General features: G+C 37.8%; 3 protein-coding genes across 3 annotated transcripts; 2 read left to right on the top strand and 1 right to left on the bottom strand.

Annotated features, from left to right (window-relative positions):
- Window positions 1-1314: 1314 nt before the first annotated feature.
- LOC101300157 lies at window positions 1315-10664 on the top strand. Its single transcript, XM_004301876.1, has 3 exons — window positions 1315-1462; window positions 9875-9948; window positions 10059-10664. Exons 1-3 carry the CDS (start codon window positions 1315-1317, stop codon window positions 10662-10664), a joined length of 828 nt encoding a protein of 275 aa, XP_004301924.1.
- Window positions 10665-12058: 1394 nt separating this feature from the next.
- Window positions 12059-17218, bottom strand: LOC101311288 (probable protein phosphatase 2C 10-like). The gene is made up of 6 exons (XM_004300599.1): window positions 16910-17218; window positions 16620-16779; window positions 15483-15719; window positions 15086-15362; window positions 12969-13123; window positions 12059-12845 (listed from the first exon to the last, which is right to left on the bottom strand). The coding sequence occupies exons 2-6, from the start codon at window positions 16656-16658 to the stop codon at window positions 12705-12707; spliced, it is 849 nt and encodes a 282-aa protein (XP_004300647.1). The 5' UTR covers window positions 16659-16779; window positions 16910-17218; the 3' UTR covers window positions 12059-12704.
- Window positions 17219-22974: 5756 nt separating this feature from the next.
- On the top strand, window positions 22975-24586 carry LOC101299875 (nodulin-26-like). Its single transcript, XM_004301875.1, has 5 exons — window positions 22975-23094; window positions 23551-23769; window positions 23879-24079; window positions 24186-24247; window positions 24391-24586. The coding sequence occupies exons 1-5, from the start codon at window positions 22975-22977 to the stop codon at window positions 24584-24586; spliced, it is 798 nt and encodes a 265-aa protein (XP_004301923.1).
- Window positions 24587-25220: the final 634 nt, after the last annotated feature.

Raw genomic sequence — 25220 nt, 5'->3', positions numbered from 1 at the left:
TCGATAAAGAGATGTGGGTCTCCTTCACCACCGTAGCTCAACTTTAGGGGTTTCGCCGCGTGCGATCGCAAGGTCTGCGTGACTGCTCTTGTGAACGGCCCCCCTCTTTCTTCGAATCCCATCCCAGGCGGGTTGTGAGCCGCTCGTCTTTCTGCCTCATTCACCCTCAAGGTTAGGTTTGCCACGCTATCCTGCATGGCCAATAAGGCCGCCTCTACTCCTGTTGACTCTTGCACCCTCCCCGCGATGGGGGTTGGGAGGGGTGGCGAGCCCTCACTCTCCAGGCCTTCCGAAAATAAATTGACTCCCAGAACGGTCCACGGGCGATGGCGTTATAGGCGATTCACGGCCTTCTGCTTGTTGATCTCGGAGGGTGGCGGCTGCCCCCTCGATTGCCTCATCACTTTCTAGTCTTCGTGCCAACGCGCTCATTATGGTGGCGTTATCCTGCTCCAGCTTCTTCTCTCAAGTCGCTGCCTCTAGGCGGTCTCGGGTCCTTTCTCTTTCCAAACGTGCCACGTCAACCCTCAGCCTCTCAACCATGTCCTCCACTTCCTCCTGTGTGAGGTCATGCATTGTCCCGTTCGGGGTTCTTGCTTGGTCAATCCCCACGAGTGCGCATTCATGCCTCTCACCTGATACTTCACTTCGCGCTGCTGTCCTCGACGTTCTCTCCTCGCCGGGACCCCGCTGGTCCTCTAACGTCAATCTGCTCACTTCAATCTGCCCACTCGACTCAGCCATAGAGACACGTCAGCCTTTTGTAAAGGTTCCCACAGACGGCGCCAATTGTTTCTGCAAGATCCTGCAGACCTGGTAGATGCTCTTGGTGTGATCCTTTCTCTTGGTTGCCGTTGACTAGCTACCTCCAAGAGGAGATTGACCAGGACTTTCCGGTTTTTCTCTCTCTGATGATTAAGTCAGTTACGAGGTTGGTATAGTATTTAATGCTAGAAGGTTTTTCTTACCGTTTTAGTTGACTTTAGCATTGTATTTATGACCCCGCGTGGACTTCTTTTTTGCTTGCTATACGATGTGGGACAAATGTGCTATTGTGGTTCATTTATTTGGCCCCTTATTGTGTGCCTCCTGCCTGGCCCAAACTGCAATGACCTCTAGGGTGAGGGTGAGGCCTGCTCGGTCTGCCCCATGCTGGGCTTCTGGTAGCATCGTGGGCTGAGGAGATATTTACTTTCTACCGACTACAGTAACGATATTCCACAATTCATCTTTTGTCATTCAAAGACATGGGCTGTCGGTTTTTACTCTATTAGGCTTTTTCACCCTAACATTCAATTGCTCGAGCCTAAGAAGATGACGACGGTGGCTTCTCCATTGGTGGAGAAAGCTATTAAGCAATTAGTTGATGGTGAAGATGCAATGCATGATTCATTCTCCCCACCACTACCGGTGCCAAATCAATTTGGCAGCCTCCCCGATGCCGGCACCCCGTCCAGGCCCCGTTAAGAACCCTTACGACCTTACCAGAAAGATCAGCATTGCTGACCTACTTCTTAAGTCTCTACTTCTACCTCTGCCCAGTTACCTTCACATCGTCCCCGACACCGGTTACAAAGTGATCACCTCTGTTTGAAAAAAAATACGAGACAATGCCCACTAGCCCTAATTTTGAGAATTTTATTCCTACCGACAAACTCAGAATTTTACATTCCTAAGAGCCAACTTAAACAACAAAAACACAATTATATCCTTAATAAATTAAATAAACTAAAATAGACCATTATAAAAGCAACAGAAGGCCTATTGTGAAATAAAGATTCTATAACAGGAATTTCGTGGCTGATGACTATTTATAGGACACCAGTAACTGTTGACCGGACACAGGCAACCATTAACTAGACTAGGGGTGGAGGGGGAGGGGTCTATTGAGGACAATAGGGGGTTTGTTTAGAGGGTCTATTGGGGCCAGTAGGGGGTCCATTGGGGGTAGTAAGGGGTTTGTTGGAGGGTCTATTAGGGGCAGCAGCAGATATATATGTCAAGGGATCTATTAAGAGCAGTAGGGCGTCAATTAGGGACAGTAGGGGGTCTATTGGGGGCAATAGAGGGTCTATCGGGGGTTTACTAGACGCATTATAAGATCTATTGGGGATAATAGAGGGCATGTTAAGGGTCTATTAGGGCTCCCGAATAGACCTCCAATTGTTCATAAATAGGCTTTTCAATACACTATAGTATCCTCTAATAGACCTTGCCATAGCCCTCAATAGACACTTCCTCCACCTTCTGCTCCATATTAAAGAACTAGCTAGATAGCTTACCCGCGCTTCGCTTAGAGAGAGAGAGAGAGAGAGAGAGAGAGAGAGAGAGAGAGAGAGAGAGGGCAAGTTTCGTAAAATTATACAAAAACTGAGGACAAAATGGTAATTATCGACAAGATGGCAGATGCGTAAATCAGCAAAAAAGGGTAAAATGGTAATTTCCAATGAACAGCGTAGGAACAGTAAAATAGAGTATTGTAAATGAATGGCTATGGCATAGACCAAAAATAAATAAAGAATGGCTTGTATGGCCAAGAATACAAGTGAGAATGAATTACACATTTACACATTGCCACCTCAATGCCCAAAACACTACAACCACCCTAGGCCTCATCATGGGCCGGCCTAGCCCGGCCCTACCCTAAATTTTAGGGCTTAGGGTAGGGTCGGGTAGGGCTTTGACTTGGTCAACAAAATTTAAGGGCCGGATAGGGTCAGGCCGGGGATTAAATATGCAAGCCCTTACCCGCCCTTAAAGCCCATTTCGCTAGGGCTAACAGGGCCGAGTAGGGCTAACAGGGCCGAGTAGGGACGACCCTTTGAATAGGCCTAAATAGGGCCGAATATAACGTTATTTTATTTCATGAAATAAATTCATGAGTTTTATTTTTTTTTTTCAAATATTACCTCAAGGGATATATGTGATACAAGACCCTATTTTTAGTCATATTTAACATGCATATACATTATATTTAACTTAAGACATCTAGAATTATTAATCTAAGTAGTTATATTCATATATTTCATTAACTATCTCTCTAAATCACCAAAAATCAATTGTTATTTAACAAAGAAAAATACAAATTAAAGAAATAAAACTTATAAGATTAGTTGTATTGTATAAAAAATAAGAAACATATTAAAAATAATAGAAAATAAGTAATTATTAAGACCTAAAAGGCGAGCTTTTAGGGCCGGGACGGGCTTGGCCCTAAAGAGCTTAATAGGGTAGGGCCGGGTTTCATTTGCTTGACCCTTGCCCTACCCTAATTGAAAAGGGCTAGGGCCAGCCCGTCCTAACGGAGGGCCGGGTAGGGCTTCGGCCCTATAGGGTAGGGTAGGGTAGGGTGGGTTTTAGGGCGGGCCAGGACCGAAGGGCCAAATGATGAAGCCTAAACCACCCCATGATGGACTTTAAATTACTGCAAGTAAAACATACTCCCACTCAATCATGCATAAACCAGTAATTAAACTCTTACACTTCAATAAAACTTTTCGAAATCTGTCAAAGCTATTGAACCATATTATCTAGTATATATGTTTTGTGGATGTCACACCCCAATTTTTGAAGATTATAAATTTTCAAAGGATAATTTTCAAAAATTTGGGAATGATATAACTCAAAAATAAGACTCCAATACCTGCTCAACAATCCCAAACTAAACCCAAAAGCTGGAAATATAAATATCAACAAAACTCATCACTGAGTTATACATTACATCTCCTTAATTACATACCAAACTAAATAATATACAATAAAATGTACATCATCTGAAACCCAGCTACTATGCTTTTGTCTCAACCCTGCTGATCATCACCTGCAGGTCTAACCCCTACACCATGAATTGGTGCACCGGGTTGTAAACAACAAACCCGGTAAGCTAAAAAGCCCGTATGAGTAACTCCTAAAAATAACTCAATCCAACATCACATAAACCGGTAATTCCTGCTTTAGAACTTTGTTCAGGAATCCTCTCAAACAAGAATAATCAAAAGAGAGTAAATAAGAAAACACAACAATTTCCAAAACAATCAAAATCATAAGTGAATCTTGCAAAAAGGATAGTTCAGGAATTCCACTAAAAATCACGCAAATAAGATTGAAAATCTCCTGCATTAAGCATGGTTCAGGAGATACTCAAAACAAAGAATTTAATTGACAACAATTAAGAACAATGTTAAAACCATATAATCAATACTTTTACAAATATACATGTACCCATGAGTCCCAGATACCAATAAAGTATCTCCCATGACCTACAACAAACATATGTACCCATGAGTCCCATATATTAATAAATACCTCTCATGACCTACAACAACAATTTATGTACCCATAGGTCTCAGATACCTTAAGGTACCTCTCATGACCTACACTGATAGACGGACTAGAACTCTATTCCTAACCGTAACCAATCACCCGGCCAAAGGCTTGGAACCCAGTTTGACTGTCCAATATCACATCACAAAATAATAATAGCATCATAACCGTAACCAATCACCCGATTAAAGGTTTAGAACCCGGTTTGACTATTTAAACAACAAATCACAATAGAGTAGAATCATCATAACCGTAACCAATCACCCGATTAAAGGCTTGGAACCCAGTTTGACTATCTAAAGCACAAATCACAATATAATAAAATCATCAACAATCAACACAAGGAGCACATCATAAAAATTATATCATTCCACATAGATATATTTATATGAACAAACATAGATATTCCCACAAGAATAATCTATCAATAGCCAAAAACATTATGATCACATGTACCTAGCTTAAAAATAAACATATAATAGGAAAACTTGTTTTAACTTACCTATGAGCAGTTGGCGATTAAGCTCATATATTTTAAAACAAACAAAAACATAATTTTTAAATTATAATCATCATAATCATCATCATCATCATAATCATTATCATCATCATAATCATTAAAGTGACTATAAAAATTCGGTCCAAATATGAACCTTGGTGAGATTTACTCACCTAATACTCCCGCTGCGTCTTCCACAAAACAACAAGAGCAAGCCAAATCACAACTTCACAAAACATCTAAAATTACACAATTAAAAACCTTAGTAAATTCTCAACAAAGAACAAATACCCTTAACCTAAAGGTTGCCCAAAGAAGAGCAATCCTTTCTCCAAGACCTCCCAAGGTCATTGGACACTCAACCAACCAACCAACCAAACTACCTCCAAGATCAACTTTCAAAGTTATGACCAAAAAGAAACACCAAGAACAACATAGCACCTAAGCTACCAAAACCAAAACAACACTTAGCCTTCACACACAACAACACACTAGTAACTAACAAGGACTAGCTAACATGGCAACCAAAGCCCTCACATTACCCGAACGCGCCCCCACGCGCCACCACAGGTGGCGGCAAGTGAGCCCCACACGCCACCCCCAACTTCAAAATTTGAGGAAACTCTCAACATGAAACTTGTAGATTGAAGCATGGAGAGCAACTTTAATACCTGAGGTTTCAACCAATTTTGACCGGAAACTGCCGGAAAATGCCCCGAAACACCACCACGAACTCAACCTTCAATCTGCAAATTCGGGGCTCAAGAACTCAAAAACTTGTTTCAATCTATGCCTAGCCACTACCAGAAGAAGGAGAGGAACTAGACTCACCTAAGTTAGCCCCTCGTCGCCGCCAAAATTGTCGGTTTTCCGACGAGACAGCAGCAGCTCCGCCGCTCCGTGGCAGCTTCTAGGCGGCGAGAAGGCGAACGAGACTGCCCCAGAAATGAAGAGGACGTCCGTACGAATCCAACGAAACTGGCGGCGCCCAAATCGGTGGCTGGACGGAGGAGAAATCAACCGGAGAAGAAAGAGAGTGTGGGAGGGTCGGGAGAGAGAGGAGAGAGACTGAGAACTTGGCTGCTGCAATTATAGGGTTCCCAAAAATATCTCCCACACATTTTTCTACTTATACACTTTCTAAACCCGGAAACTAACTTCCTCTTACCATAACTTTCTCATACGACATCTGTTTCAGGAGTGCCGCATGTCTACGAACTCATATTGACAAACTCTACAACTTTCAAGAAAAAAGTTTTCGAAGATAACTTACGAAAAATAAAGTCAACTTTTTGGCCTCTTAAAAGTCAAAACACCTTAAAATTTACTCCTGAAACTTCAACTTCGCACAAACTAAAGAATTTCCATAATTAATCCTTCATTAATTATGGGAATAATATAAGAAAAATGATGTGAAAATCTAGGGTATTACAGTGGATGTCAAAGCTATCTATCAAAACCAATGATTAAAATATCGGTATCGGTGTATCTATCGGTATTTTGAAAAATGAGATATCAGATATATCGGGGATATCCAGAAAAAAATATCGGGATTTTGGGAAGAATTTTTTTCTAAAATATTTAAATTATTGGATTTACATATAAATATTACAAACATCAACTTCATCTACATCTAGAATGAGAATCTAGGTTGTTGATAAGACGCACACTCTTCCACAAAAATACAATAATCAGACTAAGACATATGACTCATACAGTACGAATTGTAGTGTTAAATATGATAATCATATATCTCTTTGGAGAAGCCGACTGTTTCCCTTATAAGTGGATAGTAAGAATGAATCCAACTAGATGACTGATCACCGAGTTCTGCACATTAATTATAGCCATAAACATTAAAGTCATATGATTGTTGCCTTCTTGGGATTCATTTGAGGTTCTAGTCTTACTACCTGAACTGATAGACTCAAAATTTAGCGCAACTGAAGCAACATCTTGATCATCATTTGCATCTCTAGTCCTCCTCCCATACATAGTATCCTCTTGCGCTCCATAGCTAGTACTTCTAAAGTCATGATCATGATCTTGGGAGGCATGATCGTAATTTTCTTCATATGAAAAATTGTTCAATCTTCTTACTGTAGAAGGTTGTCCATATTCATTCAGATATACTCGAGGGAATTACTCATCTCTCGAATATTTGTTGAACGTGATTTTTCTTTATGTGAATTTTTTTACAAATATTTCTTTAATATATCAAAGATATATCGTAAATATCCTAAATATCAGAGATATTTCCTATATATTGGAGATATTTGACGGTATCGGAGAAATATCGAAGATACGGTGGAAGATAAGATATTTACTCCTCTAGATATATCGGTCCTTCAAAAAAAGGAGATATCAGAGGATGTATCAAATATACAGCAGAGATTTTAATCCTTGGTTAAAACTCAAAACCACCTGGGACTCCCTCCTCTTCGGCCAAATCATCGATGCGATCTCGCCGAGTCCTTAGTCGCCCGTCTTTGCAGCACCGAGCCTCACCACTACTCCTTCCTCCATGTCACCAATGTCGCCGTCCTCACCCAGGCCCGAGACCTCAAGAAAAGCTTAGCCAGAATGAGAAGGTGGCCCCCTCTTCGGGATCCTTTTGACGGTTACGGCCACGAGGTTATGGGTAGAGAAAGAGAGATCTGGACGAGATAGAAGAGAAAGAGAAAGTAGAAGGGTATTTTAGTCAATAAAAATAGGTGAAAACATAAATTTTGACTAGTGGGAATAAAACACTAAGTTGAGGATTAGTTGAAGACTTTTCGGCTTATTCCACTTTTCGATCTTATTTCTACATCTTGACCTTTCCGTTTATAGGTTTTTATGAATAGATTATTTCTGCAAATTTTTAGCCATATTGAAAATTGTTAAGGCATTCATAACTCATAAGTGTGATTTACCAATTATAAACTTAAACAGTTCATGTTTGACAGATATGGTTTATCCATTAATTTGATCTAGTTTGTTACCTTAACGATCACCAATTTGGATGAAAATTTGTATAAATGATCTACTCATATAGACCTAAAAATTGAACGAATGATATGTCAAAATGTGATCGAAAAATAGGTTTTTTGAACCATAACCCGAAAAGTCCTCAACTTGAGAGTTTTTTCTAGAATGGCTCCCAAGAGTTTATATAGCTGATGGGAATTTTAAAATTTGTTTTTGTTAGTGGGAAAAAAATCTATGGATTTAGGGCTAGTGAGCATTTTCTCTAGTAAAGGCCATCCGAGCAACCTAAAACTAGGATCAGTCCTGAAAGAAAAGAAAAGAAAAGAATAGAGGGCTAGCTCAGCTACCAGGTTGCAAGACTGCAAACCATGCCCAAACGCACTAGCCCTCCTCCTCCCAACACTAGCTAGCTATGGCCAGCAAGGAAGTTATCCGACACTGATCTGGTGGTCAACCGCGCTCCTCCATCCGACAAACAAGCTTCGCCTAACTTTAACGTATTGTCTAAGCCGCCTTCATGACACACAATCAAGGAAAAGAACTCGAACCTTAATCAATCAACGGACTCAAATTGCCCGATCCAAGAGATGAAGAACGAGATTGAAGCCCGACGCCTCCACCCCTTGGACGTAGATCGCAACCACGTACAGTTAGACATATCACATCAAAATCGAAACTAGCTAGACCAGCACACAATTAAGAATCCCTAACTCATTAGGGTTCAGAGGGAGAAAGCCAAGAAACGTCGAACACGCTTCTCTTGTATTCGACAGTTTCATTAATCAAGGCTTGAGGGCAGCCACACAGCCCTTATTAAAAAAATAAATTACGAGACTAATTCACCGAGCTATGTCTAATTAATCCACTGGAGTGTGGAGGTCGTGTCATGGGTGTTCAAATCACAATAAAAATTTCTTATACATAAAATTAAATTATGTCATATTCGATCAATATAACCGAAAAATATACATTCATTCATGTTTATTTGCTCCCAAAAGACTTAGAAATAATGAATACCCAATACTAATGGGCATCAACCCACAAAACTCATGTTTTTTTATGTTTATACTTATAAATATCACTTAAATATCGATTTTATCCTCATATTTAACTGAAAATTTAACAGAAATACCAAACTGTCAAACAGAGTAAAACTTGAGGTACCAAATGTCTAATTGGTCATACATCATGTACCATAGGAGGAATTTACCTATTCTAAAAGCAAGATTATGCTCTTAATTTGGCTTTCTGCACATAAAAGTTATTTAGATATGGGTTTTGCCCCATTTAATTTCGTACTTGAACTAATCGTCCTTTTAAATTTTCTTCTTCTTTCTTATAGGTATGTACATACAACCTGCTGATTTTGGGCTCGAGTTAGAAGATGATCAAGATAATCTTGTGAATCAAATTTTCTCAAGTAACTTAAATTTCCTGACATAAGTAGATATTTTAGTCTTGTAGATGTTTACAAATTTTAATCTTTCACCTAAATGTTAGAATTGCCAATGCAGAGATGTTGGTATTGGGAAGACTTCTCTATATATTATTAAGACGACTTATCAACACGTTTCTTAAACTTTTGGGTATGCCATCGCTCGTACATCCACATCGTTTTATTTTTTATTTTTATTTTTTATTTTTTATTTTTTATTTTTTATTTTTGTCTCACTTTTTATTAATATATGATTCTATATAACACATAGTTTCTTGTTTCTAATGTGAACCTAGGATACAACCATCTATTTGAGATGAAATGGATTCATGTTAAAGTTCTTAATTGCATGAGTAACGTGACAAGAAACAGGGAAGGTCTTACACCAGTGGAACAGAACATTGTCACAGATTTAGTTTTAAAAGCTATAGAACATGGGCATACTGAATTTGTTATTCATATGTGTAAAGCATATCCCGAACTCGTGGACACAAACATCAACAAAAAAAGCAGGGACATATTTCAACATGCCATTGAATGTCGTCAAGGAGAAATATATAGTCTGATATATGGGCTCAAAAAAGAAAGAAGAAATGAGATCGCGCATTATGCAGTGGACTTACGCAATAGTTTGCTACATATTGCAGCAAACTATTCCTCACTTACACGAACTAACCAAGATGCAAGTTTGCAAATGCAGAGAGAACTACAGTGGTTCAAGGTTAGAATTCTCAAGGCATTAGTAATGTCCTACCTTCTCTTTACAAAATTGTAACTTGAGGAAATTAGTTTTTTAGTTTTCTGTAACAATATTTCGTCTCTCTGTTGCAGGAGGTGGAGAGTATTTTACCCTTTGAAACACATGAATATCTTAACTCCTCAGACGGTTTGACAGCACGAGAATTATTTACAACGAATCACGCAGAATTGAAGAAAGAGGCAGAAGAGTCGATGAAAGGGACTGCAACTTCTTGTACAACTGTTGGTGCTCTTATTGTTACCATCATGTTTGCAGTAGCATTCACAGTTCCTGGTGGAAATGATAGTGCCACAGGTCTACCAATGTTCATGCATAAAAAGTTGTTCAGAGTTTTCATACTTTCAGATACAATATCACTCATTTCCTCTGCCACTTCGGTAATTACATTCTTGGGACTTCTCACGTCAACTTATGCAGAAGACGATTTTCTTTGGTCCTTGCCCAAAGAAATGATGGTCGGCCTTTCTACTCTGTTCATCTCTATTGCTGCCATGATGATCACGTTTTCTTGCGCCCTAACCATCATGCTTGATGGAGAAGCAAAGATGATAATTCCAGTCATTGTGTTTGCAAGTGTTCCGGTTGTGTCATTTGCATTTTATTTGTTCCCCCTCCTTTTTGAGATTTGCAGATCCACTTATGGATCTTCCATGTTTCCGAAGAAAGCTGGCATTTAAACTTTGATGCAACACATTACTTCTTATGTCGTTGTAAGATTATGTCGCGTTCCAACTTCGTATTTGGATTTGGTTTGTAGGATCGTGTCTTGTTTACTTGGTCACTGAAACAAGAGTGCCTAAAAAACTTGAATTTGAATAAGATGATGTGATGATGTTCGTGTACCGTGTTATGTTTTCAAAAAGTTCCCAGACATTTGTTTGACAAATCCAAGCATTACTCCGATACAATCCACTATCTCATATTTACCAATTTTAGACGGCTGCAATTTGATTGCCACAACGAAAAACAAACGAAACTGATAAGAAATCAATGCCAAAAAGCCCAACTATTTCAAGTGAGAATAAAAATGTTCCAAGCAAAGGGCAGCCAGAGAATCACAAGACAATCTGGACAAAATAAACCCCAAGAGGATGGAATCAGTGTATGCCTCCAGAACAAAGCTGCAAGAAATTGATCAAAAGATCTTAACCCTTGCAGCCGAAAGATGAGGCAATTTGTTTCCAAAACATAAATCCCAGAAATCCGAAAACCGATAAACCCCAAACCCCAATTTGAATCAGATATTGGCTCACTCACTCTGCTTTCTCTGTCTTCGCTGTCTGCTCCTTCTGTCCGAGACGGAAGGAGCAGAGAGAGGAGAATGAGAGAGACAGAGAATAGAGACGATCTCTCTCTCTCTCTCTCTGAGCCGTCTGAGAGAGAGAGAGAGGGGAAGGCGGAGAATGAATAGAACGAGAGAGAAGGTTGTGTATGAGAGACTTGAGGATGAGAATACTGATCTATTTATAGGGGGATAGGAGGGCTTAAACCCTAGGGTTATTTCAGGTATTCTACAACTTGGAGAGAGGTGCCCAGCCGCTCCTTCCTCCCGAGTGTCTGTATAGAGATTCTAATTGAAACCATTTGCTAGTTGGTAGATGGTAGTGTACATGTTTGAGTACATAGTTGTAACGAGGGCTCGTATCATTTGTGCTGATTCTAATATAAGTTTAGGCAATGTCTCTTCCTTATAAGTCCAAATCAAAACTTGACGACGCTTACACCAGCCTTTACAGTACACTCTAAAAATGTCATCCTAAAATCAAGCAGCTATTAGTACAACCGTAGAAGCTGCCCATCAGAGACTCTAAAACAGCAAAACTGATCGAAAGTAAAGCCTCAAGACTTGGAGACGCCACTTTTGGGTTGCTAATTCTCTTTTAGATAGCCCTTGATGAACTTGTTGGAGGTAGGATTACCTGCTTTATGTTGAAGCCTAGGGAATGAGGTATGAGATCAGCAGTTATGCCCCTCATGTATTTATTTCCTTCGGATAGTGTTCTTCTGCTCCTATATTAGAACCATATCACTGGCAACCCAGGTGTACCGGAACCATACAGATACAAATCCAACCATTTCTGTTCAGGCGTCATATCAAATACATATCACTTCAGAACTTGCATTATGTTTGATATTCAGCTGAGCCTTTCTAGGATCTCAAATATACCCTATTGCCCCGATGAACAATATCGGGGGAAAAAATTCTCACAAAGAAACAATGAAAGGTGAACTAAACATTTCTGCCGTTATCACATAACCACATTAACACAATATAATGGAACCTGTATAAACAAAATGAATTGAAACATTTAATTCCAAGCCGGATATGGCCACTTCTAAGCAATTTTGAATAAACCGAGTACAAAACAAAAGGCATTCCTCAAATAACAAACAGAAGCAAGTCGTCTACATACCCGCTGTTGGTCATTTGTGGGAGTAATATGCAATATACAGCAGACTAATTCACCTTCTCAAAGAATTCAAACAATACCAAACACCAGAAACATATTTAAGAAATAAAATTTACAGTGAAGGAAGCACTCCCATATTTTTCCCCTTTTCTTTTTCCCTTTCGCAAATTCCATGCTGCAGAGTTCAGTAACAGTAACCTGAACCAAGCATGTATTTGTTTCTGTGCAACGGATTCATGAATCAACCTTGCTTGCATGTGAAGAAACTTCAATTATTGCTAATATGCAATATGGTTTTTATTTGTATCATCCCCTAAATCTAACAACAACGCAAGATATATCATCTTTACTATCTCTTTTCAAAGCTTCAGCTGTTAACTCCTTAGCCGCCTTCATAGGGTCTTTATTTTTTCTTGCAATATCAACTGCCTCTTGATTACCCATGACCTGAATTATCAACACAGGAAAAGAAGGTAATTCAGTGAAACTGTGAAAGGTTCATTCTGATCTAGTCGTGACTTGTAAGTGTTAAAGAAAAAAGAAATGAAAAATTGAGGTAGAAAAATTCACCTTCCAAAGGCCGTCACTTGCAAGGATTAGAACATCTGTATTTGTGTCTATGTAAGTATCCTGTATGTCTGGGTCTGATCGTAAATGCGACTTGAGGCTCTTGTCTCCAAAAGCACGAGAAACTGCCAGCTGCCCATTAACTCTAGGTACATCTCCTGAAAGAAAAGAGTGGAACAGATGTCAATTCAATACGAGGCTACTTAGTTCCCACATTTTGTTTTACAGCAATGAGATTACACATGTTTCATGCATAAATTGTAACAAGTATAATAAAAGAACCATAATCGTGCAACAGACAAATACATCAAGACATAACATCCTTTGTATGGTTAGTAAACTGGGTTAAAGCTTTTACAGATTCAAACACGGAGTTTCAGAATTGGATGGTAAAGTTAGAGAGAAAAACAGAGGAGAAGATTAAAGCATTTTAAAGGGCGAACATTAGACCCAAAAATCTAATTGCAATTCATGAGCAGGGTCAAGATCTTATATATGGCAATGCAGAGCAATTTCAAGAAAGAAAATTATGTGCGTCTACTATAGTTCCGCTTCGCAATACTGAACCAAGGTTGTGAAACAATTTATGCTTATGTGGAGAATGTGTGGCCAAATGGGGCCTATCCACATAGATTAAATTGCTCCATTTATGCTTATGTGGAGAATGTGTGGCCAAATGGGGCCTATCCACATAGATTAAATTGCTCCATTGATACCAGTATACCATCCTTGCCCGTAATCTAAAACTGCCATGCAAGAAAGGTTTGATGCTGGTTTCTATGAATGAGAACAATATGCAAGATATGGTTAAAGCATTGTACAGAAACTCAGGTACAAGAAAATTTTACACTACAATGCCGATCTAATGCAGACCAACTATATGAACGGCACTTATAAAATGCTCAAAATCCAAGAAACGGAATCGATCGCAACTCTTCAGAAAAAAGTGTATGTGTCACCCAAGCACTTCAACTTTAGCACCCAGCAATACAAATCAAATGTCACTTGTGGTTTTGTGGTAAGTAAAACTGAAAAGGGAAACCCAGATTTCTTGGCAAATTCTGGTTGAGGAGTTTCGATTAGTTCAACAAAATAAATTTAGACTATGAAAGGGGAAAAGTAGGCATCGCAAGAGAAACCGCTTCTTCCAAGGTTTGATCCACCATAAAATCAAACAGATATGATCACAGAGAAAATTGTTGAGACAATTCCTAGGGTCATTACAAAGATGATGATAGAAGGTCAATTTCAAGCTAATGGCCCATGTCCTCCCAGATATTACAATCCTTTTTAGAGCAAAAGCCCTTTCTATTTTGTGCCTAGTGTCATCTAGCCTTAAGTTAGCAGCTACCAAAACACATTCTAATATCTGATAACCTGGTATCATCCCACTTTGAAGAAAAATCCTTCAATACAAAGATTACTGTTTGCTGAAAGGCTGACAGGAGAGAACATTCTAATATCTGATGACCATATGGAATCAGCTCCTACAATTCCTACAGCAAGGACCATGTAGAGAACTCTTACTCCTCTGCAGAAGTTCTCTAGAGATAGCAAGTACCACTTCTTTGTATTCAGATAGCCACACTCGTGCCTATAAATAGAGCATGCAAAAACTTATATTCACTTATGTGGATACTTTAAGTTACTTTGGATTTGAATCTCTGAGTAACGTGATTCCAACCAATTAAGCGGGTGCAAAGCAATCAAACAACGATACATGTCTATCTACTCTCTTTCTCTGTCTGTCTAACCATATGAACATCACATATTCTTACAAAACAAACCGATTATGAACACGCTGCTACCCTATTTTGTATTAAAACTGTTCAGTTATTTGAATGCTTTAGACGCTAAATTACCACTGGGCCCTTAAACTGAATTTGTTGAGGGATGGACCAACAATAATTATCAAGCTACCAGTGAGAGCACTCACATTAGAGTCTAGGAGTTTTCACTTGGTGAAGGAAAACAACATATTAACAGATGGAGCACCACTTAAAATAGTGAGTGACCAATCTTTTTTTTTTCGTTTCTTATGAAACCGGATTCAAAAATCACATTTACATGTATATTTTGCAAATTGAATTAACTGCCTAAACATCAGTGGTATAAATTACCTGGCATGTTTGAGACAAAGCCCCCTTTGTTTTCAATGCTGCCTCGTTCAGTGTTGGGTTCATGGTCTGTTGACATTTGTACTGCCTGACCCTCCTTTGAAAGAACTGCCCGTGAATCTCCGACATTGGCCACCCATAACCGCTGACCATTTAACAATATTGCAGTGACAGCAGTGGACCCCCCACGCCCCAAGTCAGTGCTATGTGAGAGGATTGCCTGGTCTGTCCTCTCATAGGCTTTTGAGATGGATCTGTTAGGGTCAACCCAAAATTCTTCCTAGAGTGATAAAATCAAAAGTGTAAAGAAAATGTAATTATGGAAACCCCTTAAGAAAATAAAAGAAAGTTAAAGAGACAAGTAGACTAGAGCAATAAAAGGAACCATCATTGGCAATACCTCCTTAAGAATATTTGGAAACAAATGCTTCTGTAAGTACTGAGGCACTGTATCACCCAAATGGCCATCATATATAGCAAACAATCCTAACTCATGTCCCTGTGACCTAACGAACTTAGCAACATGATAATCCTCCATTGGATGATTAGCTTTTCCTTTTACCAGGCTGAAACCAAACTTGATTAACCCCTCGTTACTTTTTCCCTTGCCAGAGCTTGACGATGACCGTCCTCCATACTGCATAAAGAAAAAGCTCATAATTAAAAAACTTCAATATTGTATAGTTGGTTTTCATTTAGCTGGAAAAGCCTTTATAATCCCTTTCCGTATGTATTCATGCTTGAGAATTTTTCATTTTGTAAGATTCTTTCAAGAATCAAGAACAAGACAGAGCTTTATCGTGTGAATATAAGACAGTACACCAAGAGAACAGGTAGTTCTAAACATGTTGGTATAAATTGTTCAAAAGTTCAATTTGTTAGTTCAACTCAGACGTTCAGCAACTATATAACTGTGCCAACCAGTCTCAGAAATGTAGCATCAGAAAGTAAAAAGAGCAGGATCAATAAAATTATCAGTGTTGATGGTAGAAAAATCAAAAGCACCTTAATCACAGTAATTCATAACATGCTTAGGAGACCAACAATTCTTCTTCAAAAAAAAAAAAAAAAACAAATAGAAAAGTAGCTGAAAAATTTGGTCTGATAACAAATTCTACTATTCTGGCAACTGCTCTAGTTTCACAAATCGTGGGAAAAGAAAAGGAGCAGGATCTGTTGAATACCCCAAAAACACCTAAACTCTCGGAAGATACCAGTTATTCACAAGATCAGCAAAGGTAGAATCAAGGAAATTAAAATTCAAAATCACACCAGAAATATATGAACTGCAGCAACCCATAATCCCAAAGAATATTGATCCACTAGTCATACCAAAACCACCCAAAAAAGCTGACAGATACTCTTATCAGAAAACTTAGGAGCATATTAATTGAAAGGTCATCAATTAAATCAAACAAGTAATAATTAACCATACTCATCAGGTAAGACTTCAGATTGAGCAAGCATACATCAAACAGGAAACAAATAAAAGGTCAGAGAATTTTAGAGAACAAAAAAAGAGAAACATGATCATCACCTGAGAATTGGAAGCACTAAAACAGCACAACCTGTCCATCAAAAACAAACTACTCTGGAGCTTAAATCCTCAACATCCACCACCTGAGATCACCTCCAATCCAAATTCTAAACCAAACCACCTCCCAGAAGCCACAAAAACCTGCTTGAAACTCCTCAAACTGAACCACCACAATACAATTCAATCACTTTAGAGCAAAAAACCCAAGGGAAAAAAAAAAAAAAAAAAACCACTGAGAAACCCAAAAACAAGTGAAAACACAAACTGGGTATTTCAGATTTTCCTCTCACCCATCCAATTAAAGCTTAAAGACGATGGCTTTGGCCTCTCTCTTTTGTTTTGGCGGTGGCCCTTTTCTTCTGCTTATGACTTCTCTCACAACCCAAAAATTCAATAATAAAAGCAGAAATGGTGATGATGACGATTATTAAACAAATAAAAGAGAGAACAACAACAACAAAGATGAAACCTTTTTTTCTTTTCCCCAAAAAAATTAAAAATTGAAACTTTATGAGCAAGCTCTCCCTCTAGGAATTGTGACTGATTTTTATAACTGCTATTATGGGAGTCTGAAATTTTTTGAGATTTTTATATTGGGGATTGCATTAAGTCTCTGCCATTAAACAGAAACTTCCTGGGTGTTGACTTCTCCGCTTCAACTATTCAAGTCTATTTAGTCTTGTTTCTATCTTTCCTAGGCCACACTGTTGTGTTTTGCTACTTTTTTACCTTTTCTGTACTTTCTGTTTTCTACCTTTTTACTTCACGCGGTTTTGGTATTTTACTTTGTGTCACGCGGTTTTGTATTTATTACATGTCAAAGGGTTTGATACATGATACCAGTATGGCAATATCATTCCAAGATATAGTCTTGCCAAAAGTTTTAAATGTGTTTGACTAAGGGTGGAAATTTGAGGTAGGGAGTGTGTATCTGTTCTGGATATTTGTTTTCTAAGACATTATTTATACTGTTATAGGTTCGTCGGTTTCAAATTATCATCTACAGTTTAATGGTAAAACATTTTTCGTTAACAAATTAAGAAGTCATATGTTTGACTTGACTGAATCGTTTGTAAAATAGAGAAAGAATTGTTTTACTCGATAGTTTCAGTCATTCGTATTTTGAATATATCAGTATACTCTCTCAATTTCAACTTCATCTTACACTTACGTTCGTTATATCCATGGCAACTGTAATCTTGACCCCAAGCGATCTTCTCTTCTTCTTTTTTTTGCAATCAACTACATTTTTTTTAAATCCACTACTTTTGTGACAAATAATTATAAGCAATTGAGCTACAGTCCGAATTTTGTTATTGTTGTTCAAATAACTATTCAATACTAAAAACAGATGTTTATGACTAATTGAGCATGTCCAAATATAAACAATGATACATTTGATCGAGTTTTCATCGTTTCTAAACCCCATTACTTTTGATGTGAAAAAAACAAGTGCGTTAGACAATCAGAGAAAGACAGAGCTAATGCAACTTTTTGTTTTAGAATCGAGATTCTCAGGTTACTTCTATATTTCAATAATCTTGTCAATTTTCAACTTGAGGGTGTTGTGTAAGCTCTTCTTCTATGCCTCAATATTTATCGTGTAACAAACTAAGTGATTTTTCTTATTTTGGTCTTTAGTGACAAGTTTGTCATCTTCATGTGAGGAGGAAAACAAACTCAAAAAGGACATTGGAGTCTCCTTCGCTGGTCGTGCATGACCGATCCAAGAAGTTTTCTACCAATTTAACCATGTATACATCAGTTTAGTTATGAACACTCCACTCGTTTTTCCGTAAAAATCCAAAAACAATATTTTGGTAATTACTATATTAATCAAAAGTTCATTGTGCATTTTTAGTTTTTGGCAAAGGAAAGGTCCTCTTGACCTTACATATTCCCCACCGGATGCTTCCTTTGAGAGAAAAAAATCGATGCTTTCATCCAAACAGTTGGAGGAGAACAAATTCCACCAACCACAAAGGTCAACTGATAAAAACTACAATATGCTTTCATCCAAACTTTGTCCTTCAATTTTTGAGAGTAACATACTAGTATTTTTTATTAACAAAGGAAAAACAGCTACACGGAAAAGCCACGACAACGATTAAATTGGAGGGAATCAAATCAGAGTGCTTTTACCACTTGAGGAGGAACAAAATTACACCAAATCTTAGTATTAGCTAGGGATTGAAAGACCCACATTTGCCACAACGTCTGTCAGAAAATCTATCTCTCTGAAAATGTGGCCTAGAGATAGTAGAGAATGAATATGATAGAGCTTTAACTTCTCGAACAAGATATCTGATTCCCCAGGAGATACCATTTATTCTTCATGCACTGAATTAACATATTCAGCCTACGGAACATTGGATGAGAGTATAGGTCAAACAAAAGCTACAATGGGGCTACTAGATGAGTCTCGGATATAATGCCCGGCTACAACCATTCTAGCAAGGATAGAGCCATCAAAGTTAAGTGCATTCCACTGAAATTACTTAGTTACGTTCTTGATTAGATTAAAGATTGATGAGTTCTTTTTCTTATTGTGTTTTGGTAACTTAAAAGGCTTTTTAGGACCAGACTTAATTCATTAACGCATGTGAAACGCTTTAACTATACATTGCAATATATAGTGTCATGACGTACACTTTAGTAGCTTCGTTAATCAAACTCGATTTAGGGTGGTTCCCTACTTGAAACTCAACCTCTAGACCACTTTCAGTAGTGCTTGATGTGTTAAAAGAAGATACAATTCAGTAGTTGCTTGATGTGTCTTGGCCACAGAAACAACAGCTTTTAAAGACAACCTGTTTAAAGCAAAAAAGCTAATTGTCAAAAATGTTATTATTGAGGGTGACTCCTCCCTGATCATCAATTGTGCCAACAAGAAGTTCAAGTGCCCTTGAAGCTCCTCTAGATTTTATAGGATATCAGAATAATAACCTTCTTTAATCACATCTCAATTACCCATGTGCTTTCCGAAGCAAACTTCGTTGTTAATGCCCTCACCAATTTGGGACACAAGCTCTCTAATCTTTGTTGCTGGGAGGGCAACTTAATTTCTTGTTGTTGCTAATCGGGTTTTGAATTTCGATATCTTTAGAGCAGGTTGCTCAAGAGGTTTTCTTTGTAATATAATCATGTAACATAAAATATAGTCGTTTAGCATAAGAAAGAGTATCAATCAAATCTTTTACCCAGTTTATCATACAACTGTTACTTCACGAAACTACAAGTGCTATTTCAACAACAATATGGATTCTTCAATTCCCTAAATTAATTACTCGAGTGATTTACAAAGATTGCATGTTCCACGCCACCACATCCTATAGACCATTAGAGACAAGTTAAGTTCATTTTCAACCGCTGTTTAGGAAGAAATTCGATAGATAAACCAGCTTCCTTTTAGCAATAGAGACCTGAAAAATAACAAGTCCCATAGATATGAACTGATCCATATATTTTGATGGTGACAAATGGGAAGTGTGTTCATTGGTCACATCAAAAGATGACCCAGGCAAGTTTGTTCCCAATCAAGTTTGTGTTTAGCAGTTTAGGAATTACGTATAGTTCAACAACTCTATCTTAAGTATGAGCTCAAGATGTTTGTTTGTTTTTTTTTTTTTTTTTTTTTTTTTTGAACAGGAGCTCAAGATGTTTGTTAAAGGGAGGTTTAACACAAGGACTTAAAGATATCAAAGGAGTGAGAGGCGACGTCTCAAAAAGTCGTTGAAGCTAATTGAAAGGTCATTAACATCGAAAATTAGTACGTCAGACTAGACCAGATTAATATGCAAATTCATATGTTGTTACAAATTCCGCAACGTGTTGTTGTTATTTGAAACAAATAAACAATTTGTTCGATGAAGTGCCTTAAAGAGACTTATATATGCAACGTACAATTCCTGGGAAAACAGGGCAAACTATGGTATAGTAACCAAGACATAACTAGTGATGTTCCACATATATACGTAAGAATTGTTCTTCATCTCAACCAAATACATCATCAGTACTCTATGACCAAGATAAACATTTCGTGTTGCTATAAGTCTCAGTAGTCTGTATCCTATTCCCTAATCACAGATTGTATCTTTTAGAAATCACAAAATAGATGAAGAACAATTGCAGTATACTGTATATACATGTGGAATTTATGTAAAACTTCTTCTTCTTTTTTTCTTTGGAAATCTGAAACTAGTCTAAAAGGGAGGAGAAAAATAATGATATGTGAGCTATCAGAGGATTCAAAGCCAGCAAGACTTTGATTATTTATGCTCCAAATGAATTGACAGTCTTCCTTCATCTTACTTTTTTTTTTTTTCTTTTTCAAAAACAACCATATAATCCTTCAAGCAAAATTTGGTTCTTCGAACTTACAGATCGAGACTTGGTCAGTATTGGTCAAAGTCCCAGTTTTTTTGAGTACCTATAAATAATTATAGTCAGTGGCTGCTTTTCAAAGTCGAAAAATTGAGAAGGTTGTAAGTTGTAACCGGTACGCAGCAGCTGATATAATTTATAAGACAGATGTTCCTTTCACTCCTGTACAATAATCTTATGAGAGAAAAAACATAGAAAAACTTCATCATCATTTTAGTGGTTATATATAGCTGCAGGCTGCAGCTTCATCTTGATCCCTCATATCAAATGATTTCAAAGGATTCGATCAGCTGTATAATCTTAATCCCGGCCCTTTGATTCATAACATATTAAGTTGACTTCTGCAGTGGCCCTGATGAATCTGATGCTTCAGTTTCCGCAAAGTAAAAAAAAAAAAAAAAAAAAACCATCAAGTGCTTTTGATGCCCTTTTAGGGTTTATGCTTTTATTCCCTAAAACCCTATCTAGGACAGAGCAGAATCATTCTCACAAGTAATCTGAGCATGCATATATCGATCATGATTCTTCATCATTTTGCTTCTTAGTATGGCACCAAAAGAGGCGATCATAACAAAGGTTTCCAGACCATGATTGTTATGATGATGGAACATTATTTCTTAGATTAACTTTCCCAAATTAAAATATTGCAAAGAACTATAACAGATATCTATACCAGATGCTTACAGCTATGTCATTACTGATATCATGCACTTAGCATCTAATTCTCCATATATTTCCATTTGTCCATATCAAAGCCAATGAAACTCTGCCATATCTTGATTAAGGATGTCTATCTCTTACTGTTTCCTTTTAACCAAACTGATCCATATGTTTGTTCTGGAAGTTAAAGGATTTGTTAAACAAGCTAGTGCAGCAATATTTGAATTGCTTTTGTTCTTTTCTGGTTATAATAATGGATGCAAAATTTGATTTTTTGGGTCAGAATGTAGGGCGTCAACTAGCAGGCCTTTGAATTTTCCGGAGGACCTGGTAGTGACATGTGTTTAATTACTTCTTCTACAACTTGTTTCATATTAATTAGTTTTTAAGGTCTGCAAATTACTAATTGCTGGTCCTGTAATAATTTTTCTTTTTAATCCGGGTGAGTAAGTTAAGAATCGAATTCTTACGGTAAATATTGGGAACTAGAAGCTCATCCCGTTAGTAGAATCAAAATGAGTAGTATGAGGGAAATTAAGCAACTACTGCCTTCATTAAAAAGTTTCGAGGCCGGTGAGGAGCACACTTCCCTTCATCTCAAAATGAGAAACTAGAGCCAGTTAATTTTCTTTTGTAAACTTCTTCATCTTATATCGATAAAATGTATTATGATGTTGCTTATGGTTTTTGTTCAAGTTTATTGCTGATTTGCTGCAAAGTGGAGCTGTCCAACAATCCACAACTTGGATCCTACTAATTTAGTAAATGGCCGGACTTGTCTTGCAAGCAAAACTAAATCTAGATTGTAAACGAACAATCTGTGCCTTGTGAATCGAAGGTTTGCTTTCCAAAACCTAGGCACTCCCTTCAATTATTAGGACACTAATTTACTCTCACTTATAGATTGGAAATAGTCAGATTAAACATTCAACTCTCTCAACTGACAAATGGAAGTGCCCCCAATTAAGGTCTACTATTAATCAGTAGTATTAGGCTGTCTGATACCATCAAATTGATCCCAAATTACTCATGCATATGTCACCCAAATCAAGTAATATTTGTCCGGCTTCAATAAGCTGCAATGACACACAAAAACACAATTTCTTGTGCAAGAAAGTGAGTGAGTGGCTGAGTGCCGCATAAATTCCCTAACATGCTCTTTAAAATTATATATCCTTGTGCAGTCCCTCCAAAATGTTCTTGTTTTTTCCCTTACCCGTAATGCATGCAATGAAATATTGCATATAAAGCTTACTTGCCTAGAGGAGCAATGGCTACTTCCATATGCATAGTTTCCAAGTAAATCAATGCAATGGCTAACTCACCTTCTATTCCATCCCCTACCCTTGGAGTGTCATCTAAACTATCTACTGTAGAAGAAGCTGATGCAAATAGGATCCAGGCTGAAGTTCCTCCAACAATCTTCCAAAAGGTAACAGATAGATTCATTTTCATGAGGTATATGATCCTTCTTCTATTAGCAAAAAGATATTTTCATTTCCATAATTCCATTACCTATCATGGGATCATTAGAGACTCACTTCTCGTTTCACAGGCGCAGTGTTGTTTGTAACTTAGGGCTAGCTAGCTTGATATCAATGCGACTTTAAACGAAGTTGGTTTTTGCTGTAAGAATACTGATTACTGAGTTATAAAGTAATCATAAGATTTTTAGTTTTCTAGAGGTATTGTACATTTGTACATGCATGAATGGTGTAAGCAGTATCTGATTGAGTATATGGTAAACCGACTTTGCAATCAACCCGAATCTTGATGCTCCTAGCCTGAATGCGACTTAGTAACTTTTACCATCAGATGACTTGGAACCATTTATCATCAACAGAAATAAGAAATTGTAACATGATGCCTCTTTTCTTGGTGTGAATAGATGGTGGCAGAGCTGGTGGGAACTTACGTTCTTGTATTTATGGGGTGTGGGGCTGCTCTTGTCAACAAAACACATCCTCTTACGACTGTGGGTATAGCAATCGTATGGGGTCTTGTTCTTATGGCGCTTACTTATACAGTTGGTCATGTCTCTGGTTGCCATTTGAATCCTGCTGTTACTATTGCCTTAGCTGCTGCTCGTAAATTTCCATCCAAACATGTGAGACTTCCTATTCCGGAAAATAACACTAAGTCGTACTACATATCATGTCCAAAATCTCTTGGTTTTTCTAATTTGCTTTAAGCCTGGACTGGTGTTATATATACAGGTACCTATGTATGCATTGTCACAGATGATGGGTGCAATACTAGCAAGCCTGACCCTGCGGCTGTTATTTCAAGACAATATTGACTTAATGGTGACTCAGTACTCTGATTCAACAACTCATCTACAAGCCCTCGTCTGGGAATTCATAGCCACCTTTATACTGATGTTCACCATTTGTGGTGTTGCCACTGATCACAGAGCGGTATGTAACTATGTATCAATGTATGGTATCATCACCTTTGTGTTCCTTCTCTGTTGCTCGCAAAAAGCACATGCTAACTCGATTCTTGACTGATAAAATTAAGCAGAGCAAGAAGTTAGCTGGAGTTGCTATAGGTGTTACAGTTCTGTTCAATGCCATGGTTGCTGGGTAAGAGTCTTGTACAATTTGGATCATTGAAGAACAATGCTGATACTAGCATTCACCTTACATAACTAGCTAGCTCATCTTTGCGCAACTCACATAGTCACATGAGATGAGAATTACACATTACATATTTGATGATGCTGCAGGCCAATCACTGGAGCTTCCATGAATCCTGCAAGGAGTTTTGGCCCTGCTGCTGTTACTGGTATTTATAAGAATCTGTGGGTCTATCTTATAGCTCCTATTCTCGGGGCGCTTGCTGCTACTGCACTGTATAGTGTTCTCCGGGTACCTGAACCCGTGAAAGCTGATCCAAAAGACAAATCACTTCCACCAGTATGAAGTTCAATAGGAGACTTGGTGATGTAACAATGTCATAATATTTCCATGGTCCTGCCAGAGAAAATAGATGTATTTCTTATCCATATTCTAGTAAGATTTGTGAGCTTGAAATGGGGGATCATAAGTTCATAACCATAATGGTAGAACTCTTATCCATAATCCATGTATCCTCATAAGAGTTTGATTCTCGTTATTCCTCTCTAACAAAGAAAGGGTCTTGCATTTAATTCTTTTGAACAAAAAAAAATTAATAATAAAAAGATTGCAGAGAGGACAGAATGCAGCATCAGTCCATTTCCCTTGTTTCATATAGGACTATCAAATTCAATGCAATATTCAACCATTTAGCTCATCCCTTTCAGCTCAACTTTGCGAAGTCATAAACATTAAAGATATTATGATTTGTGCAGACTTGTGGGAGCGGTTTCAAAGTAGCAAACCAGTATAGTTTTATACCTAATACAGAGAGAAAAGGCGGAAAGTATTATGATAAGATATCTACTAATGAAATTAATGAGGAAAATAAAAGAGAACCTGAGTTTGTTCAATGACTACATATCTTATTTCACTCACTTGAGTACAACATTCTATACATAGAGCTACATTATGGTAGAACAAGAAATGAATAGCTAAT

Source organism: Fragaria vesca, linkage group LG5 (assembly GCF_000184155.1).
Source record: "Fragaria vesca subsp. vesca linkage group LG5, FraVesHawaii_1.0, whole genome shotgun sequence".
NCBI lineage: Eukaryota > Viridiplantae > Streptophyta > Magnoliopsida > Rosales > Rosaceae > Fragaria > Fragaria vesca.
Note: the sequence above shows the minus strand (reverse complement) of the source record. Positions and strands in the feature narration are given on the sequence as shown.